The sequence below is a fragment of the Impatiens glandulifera genome, chromosome 2 (genome assembly GCF_907164915.1).
Source record: "Impatiens glandulifera chromosome 2, dImpGla2.1, whole genome shotgun sequence".
In the NCBI taxonomy this organism is placed as follows: Eukaryota; Viridiplantae; Streptophyta; class Magnoliopsida; order Ericales; family Balsaminaceae; genus Impatiens; species Impatiens glandulifera.
The window spans coordinates 20,481,223-20,502,895 of NC_061863.1; the positions used below are offsets into that span (position 1 = coordinate 20,481,223).

The window sequence follows — 21,673 nt, forward strand, 5'->3', positions numbered from 1 at the left end:
AAGACAATGATTGTACAAATACTTTGTAATATTTGATGCATGTGAAACAACTTTACTTACCTAATCCAACTTGCAAATATCTTGTAACGTCAAATTGAGGCAATGAGAAACACAAGGCGACCAAGAAAGTGAGGAAATTCTCTTTCCAATAATCTACCAGCAGCAACATAGTTTGCTGCATTATCAGTAACAATATGCATCACATTTTCTACTCCTACCAATATAACAACTTCTTTAAGTAAGTTAAATAACATATCTGCAGTTTTTGAAGGATTTTTGGCATCAACAGATTTCAAAAATGTTATTCCTCTAGGATAATAGACCAAAAAAAATGATAAGAGACCTCCTATGTTGATTTGTTCAACATCTGCCATAATAGTGCATCCCGTTTCCTTCCAAGTGATGTAAAAACTATCCACAAAAATTCTTAACTTGCTACATGTTTTTTAACAAATAACCGCACAAGTAATAAACATTAGGAGCTTTATAACCAGCTCAAAAAGAGCAAGCTGCGTCTAACCTCAACTGATAATGTGCAGAATTTGCAGCATTAAAAGGAATTGAGGCATCAATCATCCATTTCAAAATAGCTAATTCAACATTTTCTTTTTTGTTTTTCCTTGATAAACACTTTTGAGAGTTAGTTATGCTCCCGGAATAGTTCTTAGCATAAATATGGTGTCTATTGTCTTTGGCTTCTTCTTGGATTCAGAGGTTATATTGTCAATTTTTTTCTACTCCAACTTGCATATACATTTTATTCTCTCAAATTTGTCTTTGGTGCTCACTTGTTTCGTACATGATTCTTTTCTTTTAACTTTTAAACATTTTTGCATTTCATATCTCACTTGTGCACTAATTTTAGTACAAGCTGCAATATCCCATTTGACACTCGTGATATGTTGCTTAAACCGATGAATACCTCCACCCTTTATCAATTTTTTGCAATAGAGACAGATAAGTCTCTTTTCATTCTTATTAATTACTGAGTTTTCTCTACAATGAGCCCATGCAGGATTAACTTTTTCTCTTACAAAAGTTTGAGATTGTATAATTGAAGAAATTGGTGTTGCATATGTTGGTGTTTTTCTCCAATAGAATCCATGATCACACTACACATAAAAAATAAACTAAAGACCTAATGATTACTATATGAAGTATGAACTTCAAAATAATATCAAACTACTGTTATCAATTATATGAAGTATGAACCTCTAAATAAACCAAATTTTGACCAAAAAATGATGACAATAACTTAAAAGAAGTTGAAATAAAAGAGACTTAATTGGATTATGTGAGGGACAAAGCTTCAAATCAAACTACAACCTCCAATTTTTGGATAACTATGTTTTTATCTGGAGAAGAAATTAAGTTTAATTTATTACTTATAATGCCACATTAAATCGTTTTTTAGTCAGGTACGGAATCAGTTCGTTTAGGTAGGAGGTGGAGATTAAGATGAATGAAATAGTTTGTCATTCTTAGTGTCTAGAACTAAAAATCTGTAATCTAGTCATATGTAACTAGAAATAGATAAACCCAATGGAAACTAAAAAATGGGGAAAGGGGAATTGAGAGTGTGATAAGTTAGAAAGAAAAGAAGTGATTTTTTAAAAAATAGGATAAACCTGCTGAGTTAACTTAGGTTGCCGGATTTCAGGTTCAACCGGCGGTTTGGCCGAATTTAATTGAGTTGATTGCATTTCCGATTTATTTATCAACCCAGCCCGGTTCCCAGCCCAGTTTGATGACCTGTTCACCGTGTTTGCCGGTCCGACCGGCAGGCTGGGCCGGTTTCAAAACTATGGATTATATAACACTCAAACCTTTTAGATCTATGCCCACTAATCATATCCCAAAAATTAAAAATTAACCATCATACAGGCATTTTAGTCTACACTAAATATAGAGATATTAACCCTGACCTAAGTTTGCATTCTATGATAAGTAGGCAACTTCATTAGTGTTAAAGTTCTCTTAGAACTTTGAAAATATTTCTTTCATGACTTCAATTCACCCACAACGTGAGAGGAAAACGAAGATGAGACGATACCATCCCGAAAAGGATAGACACCCAAAACGAATTCGAATCAAAATGTAACTAATATCGTTAATGACTCACAATATGACACTTGATTCAGTCATCCCAAAAATTTGAAAAATATGAGACCAGGTATAGAGGTTGTGTCCGGTGTAACAAAATTCTGAAATATTTATCACTAGATGCATACCACTTTAGAAAAGTAGGAATACATTTAGAAACATCTCAATACAAAAATTGTGAATAAAAAATCTTATATAAATGAAATTGGCTATTTGAAAACTCTTAAATCTGGATCTATGTTTGAATCAATTTGTTTTTTTAAATTTACTTGAAAACTTTATTTATTTTTTAAATATCTCATTCTAATATTACTTTATATATATGGTGAAATAGTCACAATAAATAAAATAGTTTATGAAATAAGGTAAAATATAATGACAAATAAATAAATGCAAAACCAAAATGAAGTTGCTATTTCCATTTGAAACAATACCTAAGTGAAAGGTATGGGAACCATGAATCCTTTAGATGTAGACATGAACCATGTAACTAATTTCTTAAAACTATAAGGGTAAACAGTTATGCAAAGACTTCAAAAAACAGGAGAAATGTAGATTATTTCTAGGTTGTAAAAAACATTTAAAGTTTGGTAATAACAGCAAATGGAAAATTTCTGATGTCTAGATCTTCTTTAGTTGTTCAATCAAATCATCTTATTTATCCCCAACACCTATTTTACAGCAGCAGATTCCTTATGGCCAACCAAAGAGCAATGGCAGAAGAAGCGGGAATTTAGTGAGGCTTTGATATATCTATAATGCAGCCAAATCAAGTTCTTCGTTAAACTCACGTGCCAGATTTCTTTCCAAAGGCTTATTGGTGGTGTACAGTCTTGTTGAATTGTTGTGATAAATCTGTGATTCCTTTTTGAATTCATGGATATATGATGATACCATCATCATTTGCGGAGGAGGAGGAGGAGCCCTCTTCTTCCTTATTATAGAAGGAGTGTTTTTATATCGCATTGCCGAGCTCCTCAACATGGATTCTGGACTACTGCTGCTGCAAGAGAATCCTAGTTCCAGCACACCTGACTCATCCTTCAGGGTTAATCTTTTTTTCTTGCAAACTTGACTACTATCATCATCATCATTGTTTATGCTGCTACCTAGCTTCAGCTCAGTGATTGGATCAAAATTTATAATGTTCCTCTTTGGAGATTCAAATATTGAGTCATCTGAAAGAGAATCTCCTGGTGATCCACCGCTGCTTTTAGCATGCTCTTCATTAAAATGAATACTCCTCCTAGAAACTGGGGTCACCGGTTCATCATCAGTTCTCATACTGGAAGTCACTACTATCCCATTATTAATACATGTCTTTGGTTTGACTTCTTCCACATCCAATGTCTTTGATTCATTTTGGCATCCAAGTTCCTGCAACTCTAGCATATTCAGAAGATCGGCGGACGGATAATTAAGATCGAACCTCATCTTCTTCACAGAGCTATTCCAGTGATTTTTAATTGCATTGTCAGTCCTGCAATCACCACAAAGTCATGTTCAAGGAATTTTTGTCAAGATAAATACATCCATAAAAATCTATTTGTTATGAAATCTCTGCTAGTTAGTTAACAGATTAACTTCTCTATCATTCTCATCTAATATTGTCAACCTAGGCCTTGTTTGACCTGGGTTATTTTAAAATAACCCAATGTCCCATCACCAATTCAAATCATTAACTAAAATACCCTCTAATTTGGTAACAGCAACCCATATAACCCGGTTATTTGAATGTACACATCACAAGGTTATTTTCAAATTACCCAAGATCAAACACAGCCTTAGTTTTCCAGTCCGATAAGCAAGTTTCTTTTAATCAGATTCACACACAAAGTTCAACATTGTTTTATTCTTCCTTCTATATAATCATTTTTTAATTCAGTTTTGCATTGAAATTGTAAGAGGTCTTGAAAAACAAACCTTCCTGGTAGAAACTTTGTTAATTCAGTCCACTTATTTCCATATAATTGATGGTAATGAGTAAGGATTGACTCCTCTTCTTTGGTCCATGCTTCTTTCTTTATAGAAGGGTTTAAATGGTTGTGCCATCTGAAAAGACCATGGATACGTTTTGGTGAGTTGGACAAACATTATCAAATAACAAGAGAATAAATATTTGCTGCATTGTAAAACAGTCCTCAAATGAATATTATTTAATAAACAAAAGCTTAGACACGCACTGGTTGCAGCAAGAGATTGTGCCATCTCCACCTACCTTTCTCGACACTGCTTGCCTATACGGCCTGGAAGGAACTTCGCAATGGCAGACCACTTCCTAGATCCACAATTCTTGACCAATTCCATAATACATTCATCCTCCTAAAGATTCAAATACAATGAGGCTTAAAAACTCATTAAAACAGTTTCCTGGTTCTAGTTCTAGAAATCAGAGTAATAATCTTTCAACCTCTTTTGTCCAAGGTCCCTTCACAAGTTCTGGATTAAGAACTTTTTGCCAGCGATGCAAACACTGAACATCAGTCCGTCCAGGAATACTTTCAGCTGTTCAATAAATAAATCATATTAAGATATTTGAAATTAAAATTAAAATTCAGCAATCTATTTAACTCCTCAAAAAAGCTTCCAGGAAATAAGAAGTAATACAACATGAAATTCCAAAAGGAGCTAACCATATGACACAGAAACAAAAAGGGTGTGATTTAAAATGAAAAAACAAGGATTAATTGCACTTCCACTTGAGGTTCCGGTATAAAGCTCAAAGCAAACCAAAGGCATATCAAATTAGTAAACATTACATGCTAGCATATTGAAATTCCAAAAGGAGCTAACCATGTGATCCAGAAACAAAAAGGGTCTGATTTGAAATGAAAAATCAAAGATTAAAATAGTCATGTTTGCGCACCCACTTGAGGTTCCAATATGAAACTCAAATCAAACCCAAGGCATATATAATTAGTAAATATTACATGCTAGCAGTTTGAAACTGTTACAAGTTATGACAAGAACAAATTAATAATAGGATGAAAATTTTGCTCAATATGAAAGGCAAACTAGCAACATGATTTACCTATTTTCTTCCAATTTCTACCATTGTACTTTTCCACAGCATCTGTTAATATAATATCCTGTAACCAACAAATAAAAGAAGAGTTACAAAATTGCACCAACATGGAACATCATCGAGATCTATCTACACAATGAAAACTATTGCATTAGCATAACATCAGTACCTCTTCCTCAGTCCAACCAGCCTGTGATGCACGTTTAGTAGGACCAGCTCTCCTTTTAAAACTGGGGAAATTCAAAGAAAGAAAACAAATTCATTACAACTCCATAAAACTAAAAATCATTAACAAAATCAAGGATTCACATGCATATGTTAGGGTTTTGCATTAACATTGAATAGATTGATATCAGGAATCCACCACAAAAAAAACTTCAAGAATCCCAAGATCTATCAAACTTACAAGTTAACAGAAGGTGATATAGAACGGGATGTTTCAGAACTACTGTCAGAAATCGAAGTGTACGAAGCAAATCCAACATCCTTATTCAAATCCAGTAATTGATCGTCTTCCATTCCCGTTTCTAACATTGTCCTTCACCTATTCAATCCTTCAACTAGTTATCAAAAACAATATACGAATCAACTGATTGTAGCCAAACCCATTTAACCTTGTTACATCGAATGAAAACCCAGATACGATACGATGCAAAGTAAGAACGTAACAAACCTGAAGAGTAGATCTATGGGATTGACATTGATTCATGGAAAAATGCATGAACTGTAACCGTCGTATAAAGGGGGGAAATGAGAAACTCTAAGGAAGTGAGAGAGGGAAGTGAAACTGAGACATTGTAGAGAGAGAAAGGGGGGAAAGAGGAATATTTGTGTTCTAGCTGAATTCAATTTGAGTTCCCTTTTAAACGTCTCTTAAGGAAGGAAGCTTACGTTAGAAGCTGATGGCGTGTGATTTAACGGATGAATTTTTGCTTAAAACGCTACTCTGGTTTTACCTTAATTGGAATGGACGTTAAAGTATTAGGTTGGTAAATTACAGGTATACCCTTGCTTCCAAAGGCTAATTATAATTCAAAAAGACTTGTTTTTTTTAAAATATAATGAATTACAAGGAAAGTCTCAACAAAGGGATTAAAAAGGAGAAACTGAAGAGAACAAGTTTATTTTCTCTTTTTAAGATCATTAAATGGAAAGAAAAATCTTGGTGAAATTTAATTGAATATAGTATGGAAAGATTTTGAGAGATCCAGAAAATTTACCAAGCAAAAATGAAATTATGTGACTAATAAAGAAAAATGAAGAGAAAATAAATAGAAATAAAACGAAACCGTTAAAGAAAACAAAAACTTAGCTAAATAAAATTGTTGAGAAAATTAAGAATTTTAAAATAAGTTTATATGGTTTATTTTTTGACTAGAGTGAACTAAAAAAACTTGTATGACATATGGATAAATTTATTTGAGTAGAATATGTTTTGGGACATTTAAGTGTAGAGTCTACACTGTTGTTAAAAATTACGGAATATGTCATTGGTTAATAGGGTTTAATAATTTAAAATTCAAAAAAATTGGTAAGAATAAAATAATATTTTAAATAGAGGAATAAAGTGGTTGAAAAGATTGAAATAATGGAAAAAAAGGAGAAAAAAAAATTAAATTTATTTCAAAAAAACCCATCTAGGACAGACGCTCATAATCATATAGCCATAGTTGTTGCTCGGATTAGGGTTATCCAAATAACTTGGTTATTTGAAAAATAATTATGGGTGATGATTTTGATAAAGAGATTTTTTTTTTAAAAAATGACTTAAATGTATTAATATATAATGATAAAATAATAAATAATAATTTAAAATAAATAGTATTTTAATATTTTGTTTATGAATTAAGTGATATAATGTAAGAGAGGGGAATGATACGATCATTTTAGGTTAGGTTATGGTAATTTGAATAACTGCAAACAAGGCCATGAGTTTGAAAATCTCTAACTAAATGGATCCATTGTTTTCCAGAAAGAGTGTGTGCCATTAGGTCCAAGCAATCCAAAAGTTAGGGATAGACTAGGACATGACCAATTAAGGTTCTCTTCAACTATTTGTCAAATATGATATATTTTATAGAATGTTATAGGCCCCAACTACTAATAAACAATGTAGGAATAGTTGAAAAGAACACTCAAAATCAATTTTACAAACATATGTAAGCAATTGTGAACCATTTGCATCAATAATATTGTCGAAAAAATTTCATCTTGAGTAGTGTTGCAACCATAGAAATAGAAAGGCGCCTACGATTTTCACATAGAGTCAGTGTGAATATGATCGCCTAATAATTATTAATCGCGCTAAAAAAACTATTGTTGCAACATTCCTCCTGGTAAAATTCCACTTCAATACTTATAGACGTATTCACCAAATAAGGATAGAAATACCTCCTAAAACAATGATTATTACAATAGACATCCTTCTAACTCATAAAAAATCTAAGATCCCACAAACTAAATGCTTCACAATGTAGGCAATTTTTTTTAGAAATTTATTGAAAAGTATTAAGAATAATATCTCAAATAGAACCACTAAGAAGTTATCATATATTGGTAGGATCGAGTTAAGAAAATGCAGAAACTATTGCGTGGAAAGAATCGCATAGGGATATATTGGAAACATAAAAATTTGAATTTGGGGATTTATGATTCTTACCCATTGAGAATTTGTGCTTTCTTCTAAGTCTGATTCGCGTTGATTGAAAGCTCCTAGTCACTTATAACTTGAAGCAATGTTGGAGAGTTCGTCAAGACGAACAAATCCCTATAAAATTGTAGCTTGCAATGAATCATGCAAGTAGTTACGAAATTCTGAAGTTTTGAGGCAATGGAGTTTCAACTATCTATTCAAAAGTGTTGAGTATTCATTTTCAAGAGAGAGTAGTTTTGTAATATTTATGGCTAGAACTTATTAAAATCTCAAGTGACGGATGAGATTGAGTATTGAGAAAGATATCTATACGAACCAAAACTTGTTCTTGAAGTCGGCTGTGGATAGTTATAGTCGCTTAATCTACGAAATGTTTTGTGTAAGTTACAGACAGGACAGGGCCGTTCCTGGGTTAAGTCCAGCAAATCCACGAGATAGGGTAACCTATCCTCATGTTAACATTTAATAAAAAAAACATTAGAATATTTAGTTAAATTTATTAAATATTTAACATAAATGTGCATAGCATAATAGTTTAAGATGATAAATAAAAAAATTATTTGGTTATAAGTTAAAAATCTCAACAAAACAATTTATTATAACAACTAAAAAATAAAATAGAGCAATCATTTATTTTTCAAGCTTTTCTATTTAGGATGGGTCAGCCTAGAATGTGTGAAAAAATAAAAGCATTATTTAAAATATTTTGAATTGAATATGGAAATAGTGAAATTCAAAAGATTTGATTGAATTTTTTTTTTATAAGAGTTCCATAATTGTCCAAGAATCAAATCTAATAAATCTAAATAGATTTGGGCTCTAAAGATAGTAACAATATTTATAAATGTAGTGGTACATTCTTTTTCTTTTAAATTATTTAATATTGAATTTAATTAGATTTTGAGAAGAAAATGTTAAATAATTTTGTGTAGATTAGTTACTTAGTTGAAAAGGAAGATATTTAGATAATGTTTGATTTGAAAAAATCTTCTCAATTTTAAATTTGCATTTTCCGGTGAGCACATGCCATTAATGACGGAAATTAATTAGTGAGACTCGGCCAATTGTTTGGTTGTGGGTAGACAGGGTCGGCCTTGGGATAAGGCAACCAATGCAATAGACCCCCACTTTTTATAGGACTCCCATTTTTTAATATTTAATAATATTATATTATTAATATTATTTTTTCTTCTTTTTTTCTCCTCTAATATTAAATATATATTATAAAAATAATTTTTTTATCTCCTTTTTAGTCTCCGTAATATAATATATTAATTATTTATATTATTAAAATTATACAATTTTTTTTTACTATTTTAGGGGCTCAAAATTTAAATTTGTATATGCCCCAAATTTATAGGGCCGACCCTGGTGTAGGCTAACACTAGTTGTGCCTGCATTTTTAGATTTCAAATTGGTTTGATTGTTAGTATTTTTTAAATTAAATTAAATATTAATTTAAATTGAAAAATTAAGACGAATGCGGAAACGTACCTGAATAAATCAGGTTTTCTTATCTAGATATTCTAATTAGTAAAAAGATTGTTAATAGCAAAGAAAAATACACAATGCTTTTTCCGCAATTGTTATTAAGTGTTTAATATGAATATGTGAAAAAATGGTTGATATAAAGGGGTTAATATCAATTGCTTTTAAAATCGTTGATATAGAGGGTTAATATCAAACATTTTTAAAATCGATCAATATCAACTGTTTTTATAACCATTAATATATTGTTTTTATAACCATTAATATATAGAAGGGGATTACTATCAATTGTTTTTAAACCGTTCATATATAGAGGGGTCAAAATCAACAATTTTTAAATGAGAAGAATGTCAAATTTATCACTGAACTATAATGGAATATTCACGTATATCATTGAACTAATTTTTGTTCGCTCATACCATTGAAGTTGAGATTAATGTTCATCTATGTTACTACTTCACCAAACCTCTAACCTCCGTTAAGTTTCTGTTAAATGAGATGACCGGTGGAATTGACATGTCATCTTTTTTAATTAATATATGGCGGGATTGACACATCTTTTTTAATTAATATATATTTTTATTTATTTAAAATTCTAATTAATAAAACATTTACAAAGTCATTAATAATTTATCCGTCCTGCCCTAATTAAGAGTCCAACATTCTTCTTCTCCCATTCTTGATCTTCAAAGGATTCGATTTCTCAAATAAAGGAACAGAAGGAAATACATTCTTCTTCTCCCATTCTTGTTCTTCAAAGGATTCGATTTCTCAAATAAAGGAACAAAAGGAAGACTAACGAGTTAGCGAGAGAATTGAGGGCAATGAGAGATGAGATTTTGATTTCAGAACCCTACCACGACGAACTTTGACATTTAGCGGAGCCTTAAACCTCAACCTTTTCTTCTTACTTTGACCAGTCTCAAACAAAGTTCACAATGAACAATGATAATAGGTAATGAAATTTACAAATCTTATTCTTTTTGTTGAAGGCTTATTTCTGGAATATTGTTTTTGTTTTCTTCCTATATGTTTCCTTATCTACTTTTGTTCATTGTGAACTTTGTTTGAGACTGGTCGAAATAAGAAGAAAAAGTTGAGGTCTAAGGTTCAGCTAAATGTCAAAGTTCGTCATGGTAGAGTTCTGAAATTAAAATCTCATCTCTCATTGCCCTCAATTCTCTCGCTATCTCGCTAACTCGCCAGTCTTCCTTCGGTTCCTTTATTTGAGAAATCGAATCCTTTGAAGAACAAGAATCGGAGAAGAAGAATTGTGGGATTAGGTAATTAGGGCAGGAGAGAGAAATTATTAATGACTTTATAAATGTTTTATTATTTAGAATTTTAAATAAATAAAAATATATATAATATATATTAATTTAAAAAGATGACATATCAATCCCACCATATATTAATTAAAAAAGATGACATATCAATTCCGCCTGTCATCTCATTTAACAGAAACTTAACGGTGTTAGAGGTTTGATGAAGTAGTGACATATGTGAACATTAATCTCAACTTCAGTGGTATGAGCGAACAAAAATTAGTTCAATGATATACATGAATATTTCATTATAGTTCAGTGATAAAATTAACATTCTTCCCAATTTAAAATTCGTTTATATAGACAATGTGAATATCAACTGCTTTTAAAAACAGTTGTTATTGAAACCTTTTATACCAATTGTTGTTAAAGAGGTTGACATTAGGGATGACAGCAAGTACCCTATTCGCTGGATAGTGAAGTACCCATCACCGAATCCAATTTTATTTACTACCCGACCCAGAACCCGATATGTATCTCTATTTGTATCATATCCCCGATTTATCGGGTACTCAATCCCCGACGGGTACTCCATTACCCGATTAAAATATGAATTTATATTTATTATTTTTTAAATATATTAAATATTAAAAACACAAATGAAAATATTACTTACTTGCATTGCATAATTATGTTGTAGAAATTGAAAAATATAACTATTTTGTTATTATTACATATTGGATTCAACACAAATTAGAGAGAAGGTTGAAGATTTTTTTTTGAAATTAAAAGAGAACTAACATGACACCCCGCTTAACCTCAAAGCGCTTTTAGATTGAATCGAACTCGTAACCTTTTAGTCTTTTAAGCCGACTCTTACCATTTGGCTAATTTGGTAGCTTAAGTTGAAGAAATTTAGAAGATTGTTGAACTTGAAAAGAAAAAGTGAAGTGTGTGAAGAGAGAGAAAACATTTTGTTATTAAAGAAAATGGAGATTAAGAATTACGGAAAAGAAATTAAAATGGTGTTAGAGTGAAGTGTGAGTATGGATAACATAAATAATATATTTATTGTAAATTTGTAATGATGTGAAATTTGAAAAATAATTTTAAACTTTAATAAATATATATTTTAATATTAATATTTTGGATAACGAGTATAGAATTTGGGTTTCGTACACTCCCTATCCACGACCTTAAACTTGATCGGGTAATCCTTTTCACTTTCCATCTCCTACCTCGGCCTGAACCCGATTTAAAATACCCGAACCTGACCATCGGATACCTACGAGTATCGGATATACGGGTACCTATTGTCATCCCTAGTTGACATTGACTCATCTATCAACCGTTTTTTCGTTGTTGATATTGACTGTTTTATTTTTTTTAATTAATAATTTATAAATTATATTATAAATGTTGAATTGGATAGTTTATATATTATCAAATTCTATATTTTTATTAGATTTAAATGATAATTAATAATTATTTTGATAAATCAATGGACATGAATAATTATATATATTTGAATGATATAGAGGGGAACTCCTTTTTGACATCCCAATTTAAATTTTGAAATAACTTCAAGCCAAAACAAAACTATTTTTTTAAAATTCATATATGAACTCACTGCGCGAGATTTAAAATAAATAATTATTTTAAAAACGGTGTAGTATCAATCGTTTCTAAAATAATTAAAATTCGGGCTCTTTTCAAATAAAACCTAAAAGGAACAAATAAAAACAATTAAATTAATTTGTTAAATGGAATATATATATATATATATATATATATATATATATATATATATATATATATATATATATATATATATATATATAACCCCTCACGATTTGGTGCCCGTTCCATAGTTTAGCACGGGTCAAGAGACACGTGGCAATAGGAAGGGACTACCACGAGGAAGCTTGAGGTTCAATACGTTTCAACCTTGGTTTGCGTGCCATACATATTTTAAAATGAAATATTTAGTTTTTAAAAATTTTTAAAAATACTTGGAGCGGTAAGAAATTAATTATGTAAAATTAATTAGTCTTTTGATCAGATTTTAAATAATTTGGGAGGCTAAATAACAATTTAACTTGGACCCAATTTAAATTAATTAAACATAATTATTTTAAAGATATTTATTTGATATCAGAGTTGCCAAAAGTTTTTATGAAAATCAATAAATTGATACGTGTACAAACATATTTATATTAGAGTTTCTAAAAAAAGGTGGTTCGTTGTCTATTTACGCTCGGAAAAGGGCTTTCGCGCAATGTCCTATGCGCCCGCCTAATGATGATTTTTTAAAACTCTTCTAAAATAAACAAAGTCTGCCTTTCATAAATCTAATTATAACATTTTTTTATCTTTAATTAATAGTCCAGGGGTCCTAAGTAAGGATAGTCTTTAAATAATTGTACAAAATTATTTTTAAAAGGGGTGTGTACATATTGCGTCGATGTTCAAATTTAACAAAACCTGAAAATATCAGAGGAAAATGTCAGAATTTAAAATTAAATTCCAAACGGATCCTTATCCAAAATATTTGTTTAGGAAATATATCGAAAATAAAAATATCATTTTATGACGTTTTAGGATTATTTGAAAATGAGTTCGGGGTTCCAAAATTACAAAATAACTTTGGATTTTGAAAGGGGAACCAAAAGGCCTTAGGACCGGAATCCTAAGGTTTAGGTTCGGTTTGGCCGATCAAGGATCGGTCGGGCTTAGTCAAGATCGGTGTAGTTTGGACCATGGCTCGGTCATATGGGTCAAGGGACCGGAGAGCTCGGTTCTGGGCTCGGGAGGCTCAATCCCAAACTCGTGTGGCTCGGTCCCAAGTCAAGTCTATCGGTCTAGGTGCTCGGTCCTAGGGTTAAGTGGCTATCAGTCATAGATCTAGGGTTATGGTCAAGTTTATCGGTCCTAGGTCAAGTGAGAGTTCGGTCCCATGGTTAAAAAACATCGGTCCTAGGCTAAGAGGAGGGCTCGGTCCTAGGGTTAGAAATCTCGGTCCTAGGCTAAGTAAAGGCTCGGTTCTAAGGTATTAAAGCTCAGTTTTAATTCTCGGTCTTGGCTGAAGAACACATGTCCTACTCCATGGTCCTGGCTGAGAAGGACCCTCCATGGTCCTAGCTAAAGAACACTGGTCCTAGCAAAAAAATATCAGTCCTGCTCTACTGTCCTCGCTGAAGAACACTGCTCCTACTCCACAGTCCTAGTAGAAAATCGTTGATCCTACTCCATGGTCCCGGTAAAATTTCACTAGTCCTAACCTACGGTCCTAGGTCTGTTTTTTCGGTCCTATGCTAAAACCTTATGACCAAATGTTCTTATTTTGGTCCAAAATTTCAGAAGTCCATAACTTTTAAATGAGACCATGAAATCACGATTCGTAAGCTACATTAAATTCATATTATAATGAAGAACAAAAGTCCTAACATAAATAACAATTTTGAAGCCCTTAGAAGGATCAATTTTATAACACCATTTCTAGGTCAAAATTTACGGTCTTTTAAATTAGGTCATTTCAAGGCCTGATTTTTATTCCATTAGCTTTGAAATAATGAATATAGTTGATCTAAACAAAAATAATAACATCTTAACATCATTAAAACAATTTTAGAAGATTAAATCAAAATCCAATTTTTTTCAAAAACTAGATTTTATCAAACATGATCAAAGTGATGAAACAGTTGCTTGAAATTCATGCTAACATGTTAACAAACATGTATAGCAAGAACATAAAATTTCAAAAATCCAATTTTCAAGCTTTATTTTTAAAATTTAAGTTTAATCAATCATGGTCAAAACATGATTACAGTTGCTTAAAAATAATTCAAACGTGTATAGCAATGATTTGGATCAAAAATCCAGATTTAAACCAAGAACAAAAAGATTTAAAAAATCAGTTTTCAAGCTTTGATTTCTTTAATTTTGATTCAGGTTGATTTGATCGATTCACTTTCAATATAAAGTTCATACATGATACATATAATGATTCTCAACAAGGAAATCACAAAACAAGCATTCAAACACGTTCAAACTGATCAAACAAGAAAATTTGAAAAAAATCAAAATTTTAAATCACAAATCGTGATATAAACAATATGGATACATACCAATAGTGGTAGAACATTCCTGGCGTTTGTTGGAATCTATTCAAGAGCCTGGATTGAAGCTTGGATCGTCGGAACCGGTTTTGACAAAAACTAGTTTGCCGGAATCTTCAAAGCTTGATTTCAGGTGATGAAATCCAGTGATTGATGGGTTATTATTTGCTGATTTGGTTTACGGACAATGGGGAAGTATTTATAGGGTGGATAGGTCGGTTGGGGAGGGATAATTCGAGACAATTTTACCATCTAGTGATCATATCTTCAACCATATCTCCTGAAGCTGGAAGCTTTATCCGGGGCATGATAAGGCTGGATGATAAGGGCAAAACGTAGGCGCTGACGAGAGGAGCACGTGGCCGAAAAAATCAAGAAATTTTATTGCCAGTGGAGGAAGCTTGAGTTTCTCGAAGAACCGCCCCAACGACGATCGCGAGTTCGGAGAGGTCGCGATTCCAGCAAAGAAGACGAGTCAAACAACGTCGTTTCGACTAACGGAACACAGGGTTCCATTGGGTCCGTTAGCGATTAGACTAACAGGGTTAACAATCCCGTTAGTTAATCTAGTGTAGGCGCGCGCGTGTGGCTTTGTTGTAGCGGGGTGTGTGGCACGCTCTAGGCTGTTGGATGAGATTTGAGCGCTCATCTAATGGTCCAGAATCCTGTTGCAAAGATTAAAAATAATTTCAGCTTCACATGATTATCAGATTTTATTTTTATTTAAAAGGTTATAAAAAATTGATTTTTAATTCCTTTTAAATTCATTACTTTACTAAAAATCTCACAAAAAATATTTCTGGAATCATAATAATAATTATGATCATATTTTATTTATTTTTTTTGGTATTTTGGGGTATTTTATTTAATTGGTTTAAGTAATTAATTAAACATAAATCATGAATAAATTATAGTTAAATATTTTAAACCCTTTCATTGGTCTAATTTGGGTAAAATAAATACAATATTTTATCCTCAAATTATTTTTGGAATTTTGAAAAATTTCCTTAACTAGGGTTTAATTATCAAAATAATTAACCCTTAATTAGCTTATTATTCATTATTTAAGTTATTTTGAATATAAAAATCCAAAATATTATTTTAATATTATTAAAAATAATAATATCATTTGAAGATAGGGTAAGTCAAATTTTCATGCTTACAGAATGCCCATCTCGAACTGAGTTTGAAATAAAACAAACTAAGTTTTTAAAAAAACGTGGGTTCGAAGTTTGATCATAAAAATATGTACCCTAACCTATAGTGATGTAGAAGGATAAAATCTGGATGGCACCGGATGCTAATGAGGTATCATCACAATGACTCGTAGTTGGGGAGATTACATGATCTTCCTTTACGGGTTGTCTTCTATCGAGGATAGACTGTCACAATAGTCTTATCATGCACTGGGAAGACGGTAGGATGTGGCTGGGGATGAGTCATGACAATGACTCATTCCCTTCTTTGTTGAATCTTACTAGACTATTACAATAGTCTTTCCATGCTGGGGAGTAAACGGACTCCAACTAGGGGTGGATTACTACAATAATCATGTCATAACAATGACTGATAGTACATATCAATAAATAGGACTCACATGGAATTTAGAAAGAACTCTTTATGGGGAAAGGATCTCGTGCTATTAAGACTACCTATTAAGAGGTAGGACTCTCTTGAGGAATGCTCTCATATGAATAAAATATCATAGGGATAGAGATAAAACTCTCGGGGATAATAATAACAATCATATATCGTCCATCAACAGATGAATCCACTACTGGAGACTAATCATTATAATGAATCTCGAGGATGCCTGTAATGTGATAGGATTTACTATAGGAGATGGTATCCACAACTAGGACTTTTCTGGGGAATGAAGATAATTCTCTTGACAAGGATGAAGGAAAATCTTCTAGGTGACGTGACAACAATCACATGGGATGGTGATAACAATCACACTATTTAACAACAATCTCTTTATGGGGATGATTACAATCGTGCTGAGGATATAGGTCAAAAAAATGATCTATAGACAATATAGGTGATAACAATCATCCTGAAGGGACAGGTGGTAACAATCACTCTGTTGGGATTGGTCATAACAATGACTAGTATAGATACCTATCAAGATATAGGACTTACTCTTACAAGGGATATGGGAGAATACTCACTCTAAGGGGAATATGTTATAACAATAACCCTTATAGTCGTCAATCTGTTGGGGATGGGTTATAACAATAACCCATATAGTTAGACGTTTTTCTTACTTCACAAATAACACAGCGTCTATTAGACGGATGAGTGTATTAGACGCATACGTCTAATTCCGTGTTTATAACAAATCCGTCTAATGTTTATTAAACGTGTACGTCTAATTCCGCATAAACAACACGTGTTAGACGTGTGTTTATTAGACGTGAGCATCCTCTTGCTCATGACGTAAAAACGTCTAACGTCTATTAGACGTGTCCGTCTAATTGCGTGGATATAAAATCTCAACATATAGACTTAGATGTATGGATTGTGAGCAAAAATACGTCTAAGTACATACTTTTTCTTTTAGACACTCTTGTCTAATTAGACCGATTAAGGATATTCGTCTAGAGAATATCTTTAATTCCAAAGAAATTTTTCTTCTCACAATGAATATGGACATTAGAGTTTTATAAACAATTTTTGTGGTTCAAAGACCAAAAACATTTTTAACAAATAAAAGAATTTATTCTTCCAGAATGGCAAGTGCCATTGTTGATCTTCCAAGCTGTGTACTCAGAGGAGTACTCTTCTAGATTCCTTCCTACTATCCTCCTGCATCACCTACAAAATAAACTATTTACAAATCTTGGTACCCACACTCAATTGGGTCCTCGATCAATTAGTCCCTTAGGAATTCATATTTGAGTTATTCTGATGGATTTCCCATTTTGTGTTGTGATTAATGCATAAGATTTTGACTTAGCAGATGACTTTCTACTAGCCACTGATCTTTTGACTTTTGAAGAAGGTTTTCTTTTAAAACTCCTTGACTTAGAGTTAGGTTTTAAATTATCAGACTTATTAGCTTTTTCTAGCTTATTCTTAAGCCAACTAACAGTCGGTGGAACATAAACTATTTCATTTTTGAAAGCAACTTTTTCATGAATAGGATCAGATTCAATGTCAGTCATACTTTCTTTGACAAAACTTATTGGCTTAAGTTTGTCATTTGGCTTTGACTTTTTGCAGGATAGGTTAGGGTCATTGCTATCAAATCCCAATCCGAATCTAGATCCAGCAGGTTTCAACATGTCGATCTGATATTTGACAGCATCACCAGACCTTGTCCATGCACAAACAACATAGTTAAGCCTTTTGTTTTCAGATGAAAGAGTTTGAATCTGTTCCTTGAGGATCTCATTTTCAGATGAGATCTCTTCAATCTTCTTTTCAAAAACACGTGACTCTTCTTCTTTAGACAGATTTGGTTTATTTAAATCTGATGAAGATTTAGTTTCATTTAGAGATTCTGCTAGCTTTCTGTACTCGATGATCATCTCATCTAGTGCAGCTACCAGTTGTTCCCTTGAAAACCTTTCGGAAGAGAAATCAAATACCTCAGTTTCCTGAGTTCCTTCCTCATCTTCTCTGGCCATGAAGCAAGCCACGTCTTCTTCATCACTTTCACTGGATGAGAAGTACGAGCCACAACTGCTTCCTCTGTTCTTTCCGTCACCAGCCATAAGAGCCTTCAGCTCTTTTCCATCTTCCTTGGCATCTTCACGCTTTGGCTTCCGGCATTCCGATGCATAATGACCTTTAATATCACAGTTAAAACAAGTAACATTAGCTTTAGATTTTCTATTATCATTAGAATTTGAAGAGTTTGAGTTAGGGTTGCTCTTCTTCATGAAGTCGCCAAACTTCTTCACAAAGAGAGACATGGCATCGCTGCTCAGCTGCTGAGCTGCCATCTTCACGTCAAGAGCGGTTGGTGGCTCTTCAGCAGTCACCAACGCCTTGGCAATAATAACGGACGAGGGTTGATCTTCTTCCATCCTACAGTTCAGCTCGAACTCGTAGGCTTTGAGGTCAGCGAAGAGATCAAAGAGAGAGATCTTATTCAGATCTTTGGATTCTCTCATCGCCATAGTCTTTATGTCCCATTCTCTTGGAAGAGCACGCATGACCTTGATAGCAAGCTCCCGGTTGCTATAGGTCTTGCCTAGGATGGACAGAGAGGAGACGATCTTGCTGAATCTGGTGTCGAAATCGTTCATTGTTTCACCAGGACGCATTTTGAAGTTGTCGAACTGTTGAGTGGCAACCATGATCTTGTTTTTATTGGTTTGCTCGTTGCCCTCACACAGTTGAGTGAGTCTGTCCCAGACCTCTTTGGCAGTGTCACATTCGATGATGTAATTGAACATACTGTCATTGAGAGATTTGTACAGAACATCAAGAGCCATGTTGTTGAGGTTGTTCTGCCTCTTTTCATCAGCGGTCCAGTCGACCTTCTCCTTATCAATCTTGATAGGACCTTCTGTGACAACACTCCACATGTCATCATGAAGAGACGAGAGATGAGCACGAACCCTTTTCTTCCAAACAATGTAATTTTCGCGAGAAAAGGTTGGAATGGCTGTAGCACTGACATCTTTGGGTATGTTCGACATATTTCAGGAAAGGCTTGAGAATAGAAACAGGGCTCTAATACCAATTGATAGGATCGACTTTATCGTTAGAGACGGGGGTCTGGCTAATGATGAAGTCTTATGAAAAACGGTTTGACAGAAATCCTGTTAAGGATTAATATCTATTTCTATTCTACGCAAACTTGTGTAAACACTTGAAACAGATTCAAGGCGGAATTGTTTACTTGGGTTTGAAGCACAAGATGAAATATGAAAAGATGACAGAAATGAAGAACACAACAGTTTGTTTATGGATGTTCGGAGAAACTCTCCTACGTCACCCCTTCTTCCAACCACCAGAAGGATTCACTATAATATGATGAGAATCAAATACAGTTTACACACACACTTAGCTCACTATTGAACAGAACACTTTCTGTTCAATTACAAGATGAAAAATATTACTCAGCTAATGGTGCTTTGATTCTAGCTCTCTCTCTCGATTCACACACAGTACAATCAGAAAGAAGCTTCATAGAATGAGTTCAGTAAACAAGAAGATTGAGTAGTCTCACTCTGCAAAATCAGATTGCTTGTTCATTTTTATTGGCTTGAAAACCGATGCTTCGTCCGTTGTCCTTAGGATTGATTAAATACTGAGCAGGGACTAACGGTCGAATCTTCAAGAATGATACGTGGCGCTCTTCCATTGGAAAGCCTCCATTGTACAGAGCAGGTTCTGAGCACAAGGATCGTGGCCGTACAGAACTGGTAGTGCACCGAATATTCCATCAGGGATGTACCTGCAAAACGGGTAATGTGAGGAAAATTCTCTTACGTGGCATTCCTTGATTGGATGCATATAGCTGTTGTACTAATCTTCACTGAAAAGTGGAGCAGGAGTAGGGTATAGCTATAACACGTGGGTAGGAGAAATGCTAGATTCAAGCGTACTGCTTAAATAGAGCATTAGACATATTTCAGTTAGACGGATTTGAAAAAATCAGTCTAATGAAATAAGTCAACTCCTTCTAATAAAAACGTCTATTAGACCGCCTGAACTCCATTGATGGGTACGTCTAATTACAATAACCATTAGATGGGTACGTCTAACTCCACTGAGTTAGACTACACGTCTAATTCCAGTTCTACCTCAGACTAGTCTGAAGGAGTTAGACTCACATCTAACTTTCACTAATTAGACTACCCGTCTAATTATAAATAACCATTAGACCAGCACGTCTAACTCCACTGAGTTAGACTGCCACGTCTAATTCCGGTTCTACCTCAGACTAATCTGAAGGAGTTGGACTCACGTCTAACTTTCACTAATTAGACAACCCGTCTAATTATAAAATAACCATTAGACCAGCACGTCTAACTCCACTAAGTTAGACTGCCACGTCTAATTCCGGTTCTACCTCAGACTTGTCTGAAGGAGTTAGACTCACGTCTAACTTTCACTAATTAGACTACCCGTCTAATTATCCAATAACCATTAGACTGCCACGTCTAACTCCAATGAGTTAGATTGGCACGTCTAATTCCGCGTATTTATTAGACTATCCGTCTAATTCTTTACGTCTATTAGACTTACACGTCTAACTCCGATGAGTTAGACTGTATGTCTAATTCTATTAGACTCACGTCTAATTCCATTAGACTTACGTCTAATTCCGTGTATTCATTAGACTATCCGTCTAATTCTTTACACATCTATTAGACTTACACGTCTAACTCCGATGAGTTAGACTGTACGTCTAATTCCATTAGACTTTCGTCTAATTCACGCGTCTATTATACTGCACGTCTAACTCCGTTGAGTTAGACTGTGCGTCTAATTCTATTAGACTTGCGTCTAATTTTATGCGAATGAAAATCAAAATCGGTCTAATGACCCTCATTAGATCCAAGTCTAGTGACATGTTGTCTTAATACACCTGTATCAAAACTCATAAGTTATTTCATCATCAAAATATCAGAGAATAATTATTTCAACACTTAGTCAAAATAATTTGACCCAACATCCTTCAACATTCTTCTAAGCCATATTGCGTGACAAACGCATGTTGTCATTGCGACATATTCAGTTTCACAAGATGATAGCAAGACTATTGTTTGTTTCTTCAAACTCCACGAAATTGCATTAGACCACATAAAAAACACAAATTCAGTTGTGCTCTTCCGATCATCTATATCTCCAGCAAAATCACTATCAAAATATCTAATAAATTGAAATTCCTTAGACGATGAATAAAGTAGTCCAAAATCAATAGTACCTTTCATATATCTCAAAATCTTCTTTGTCGCCTTCATGTGCTCCGTCATGGTCACCTCCATGAATCGACTAATAATTCCCACACTAAAAAGAATATATGGTTGAGTACATGTCAAATACCTTAGACATTCAA

The 21,673-nt window shown here is 33.3% G+C and overlaps 1 protein-coding gene across 2 annotated transcripts; it reads right to left on the minus strand.

Moving 5' to 3' along the window:
* Nucleotides 1–2,496: 2,496 nt before the first annotated feature.
* On the minus strand, nucleotides 2,497–6,085 carry LOC124927640 (transcription factor MYB3R-5-like). 2 transcript variants are annotated; one of them, XM_047468097.1, is made up of 8 exons: nucleotides 5,802–6,085; nucleotides 5,535–5,672; nucleotides 5,298–5,358; nucleotides 5,135–5,192; nucleotides 4,514–4,608; nucleotides 4,322–4,425; nucleotides 4,027–4,155; nucleotides 2,497–3,583 (listed from the first exon to the last, which is right to left on the minus strand). In XM_047468097.1, exons 2-8 carry the CDS (start codon nucleotides 5,660–5,662, stop codon nucleotides 2,857–2,859), a joined length of 1,302 nt encoding a protein of 433 aa, XP_047324053.1. In that variant the 5' UTR covers nucleotides 5,663–5,672; nucleotides 5,802–6,085; the 3' UTR covers nucleotides 2,497–2,856. The 2 variants fall into 2 exon arrangements, with proteins under 2 accessions (XP_047324053.1, XP_047324052.1); XM_047468096.1 differs by having other exon boundaries at nucleotides 5,535–5,688.
* Between the last annotated feature and the right edge of the window lie 15,588 nt (nucleotides 6,086–21,673).

Bases quoted from the DNA above. Each gene is read 5' to 3' on its own strand.
- LOC124927640 (XM_047468097.1), bottom strand. From the start codon at position 5,662: ATGTTAGAAACGGGAATGGAAGACGATCAATTACTGGATTTGAATAAG. The intron at 5,359-5,534 runs GTAAGTTTGATA...GAATTTCCCCAG, and splicing joins ATATCACCTTCTGTTAACTT to TTTTAAAAGGAGAGCTGGTC. The intron at 5,193-5,297 runs GTACTGATGTTA...TGTTGGTTACAG, and splicing joins CTGGTTGGACTGAGGAAGAG to GATATTATATTAACAGATGC.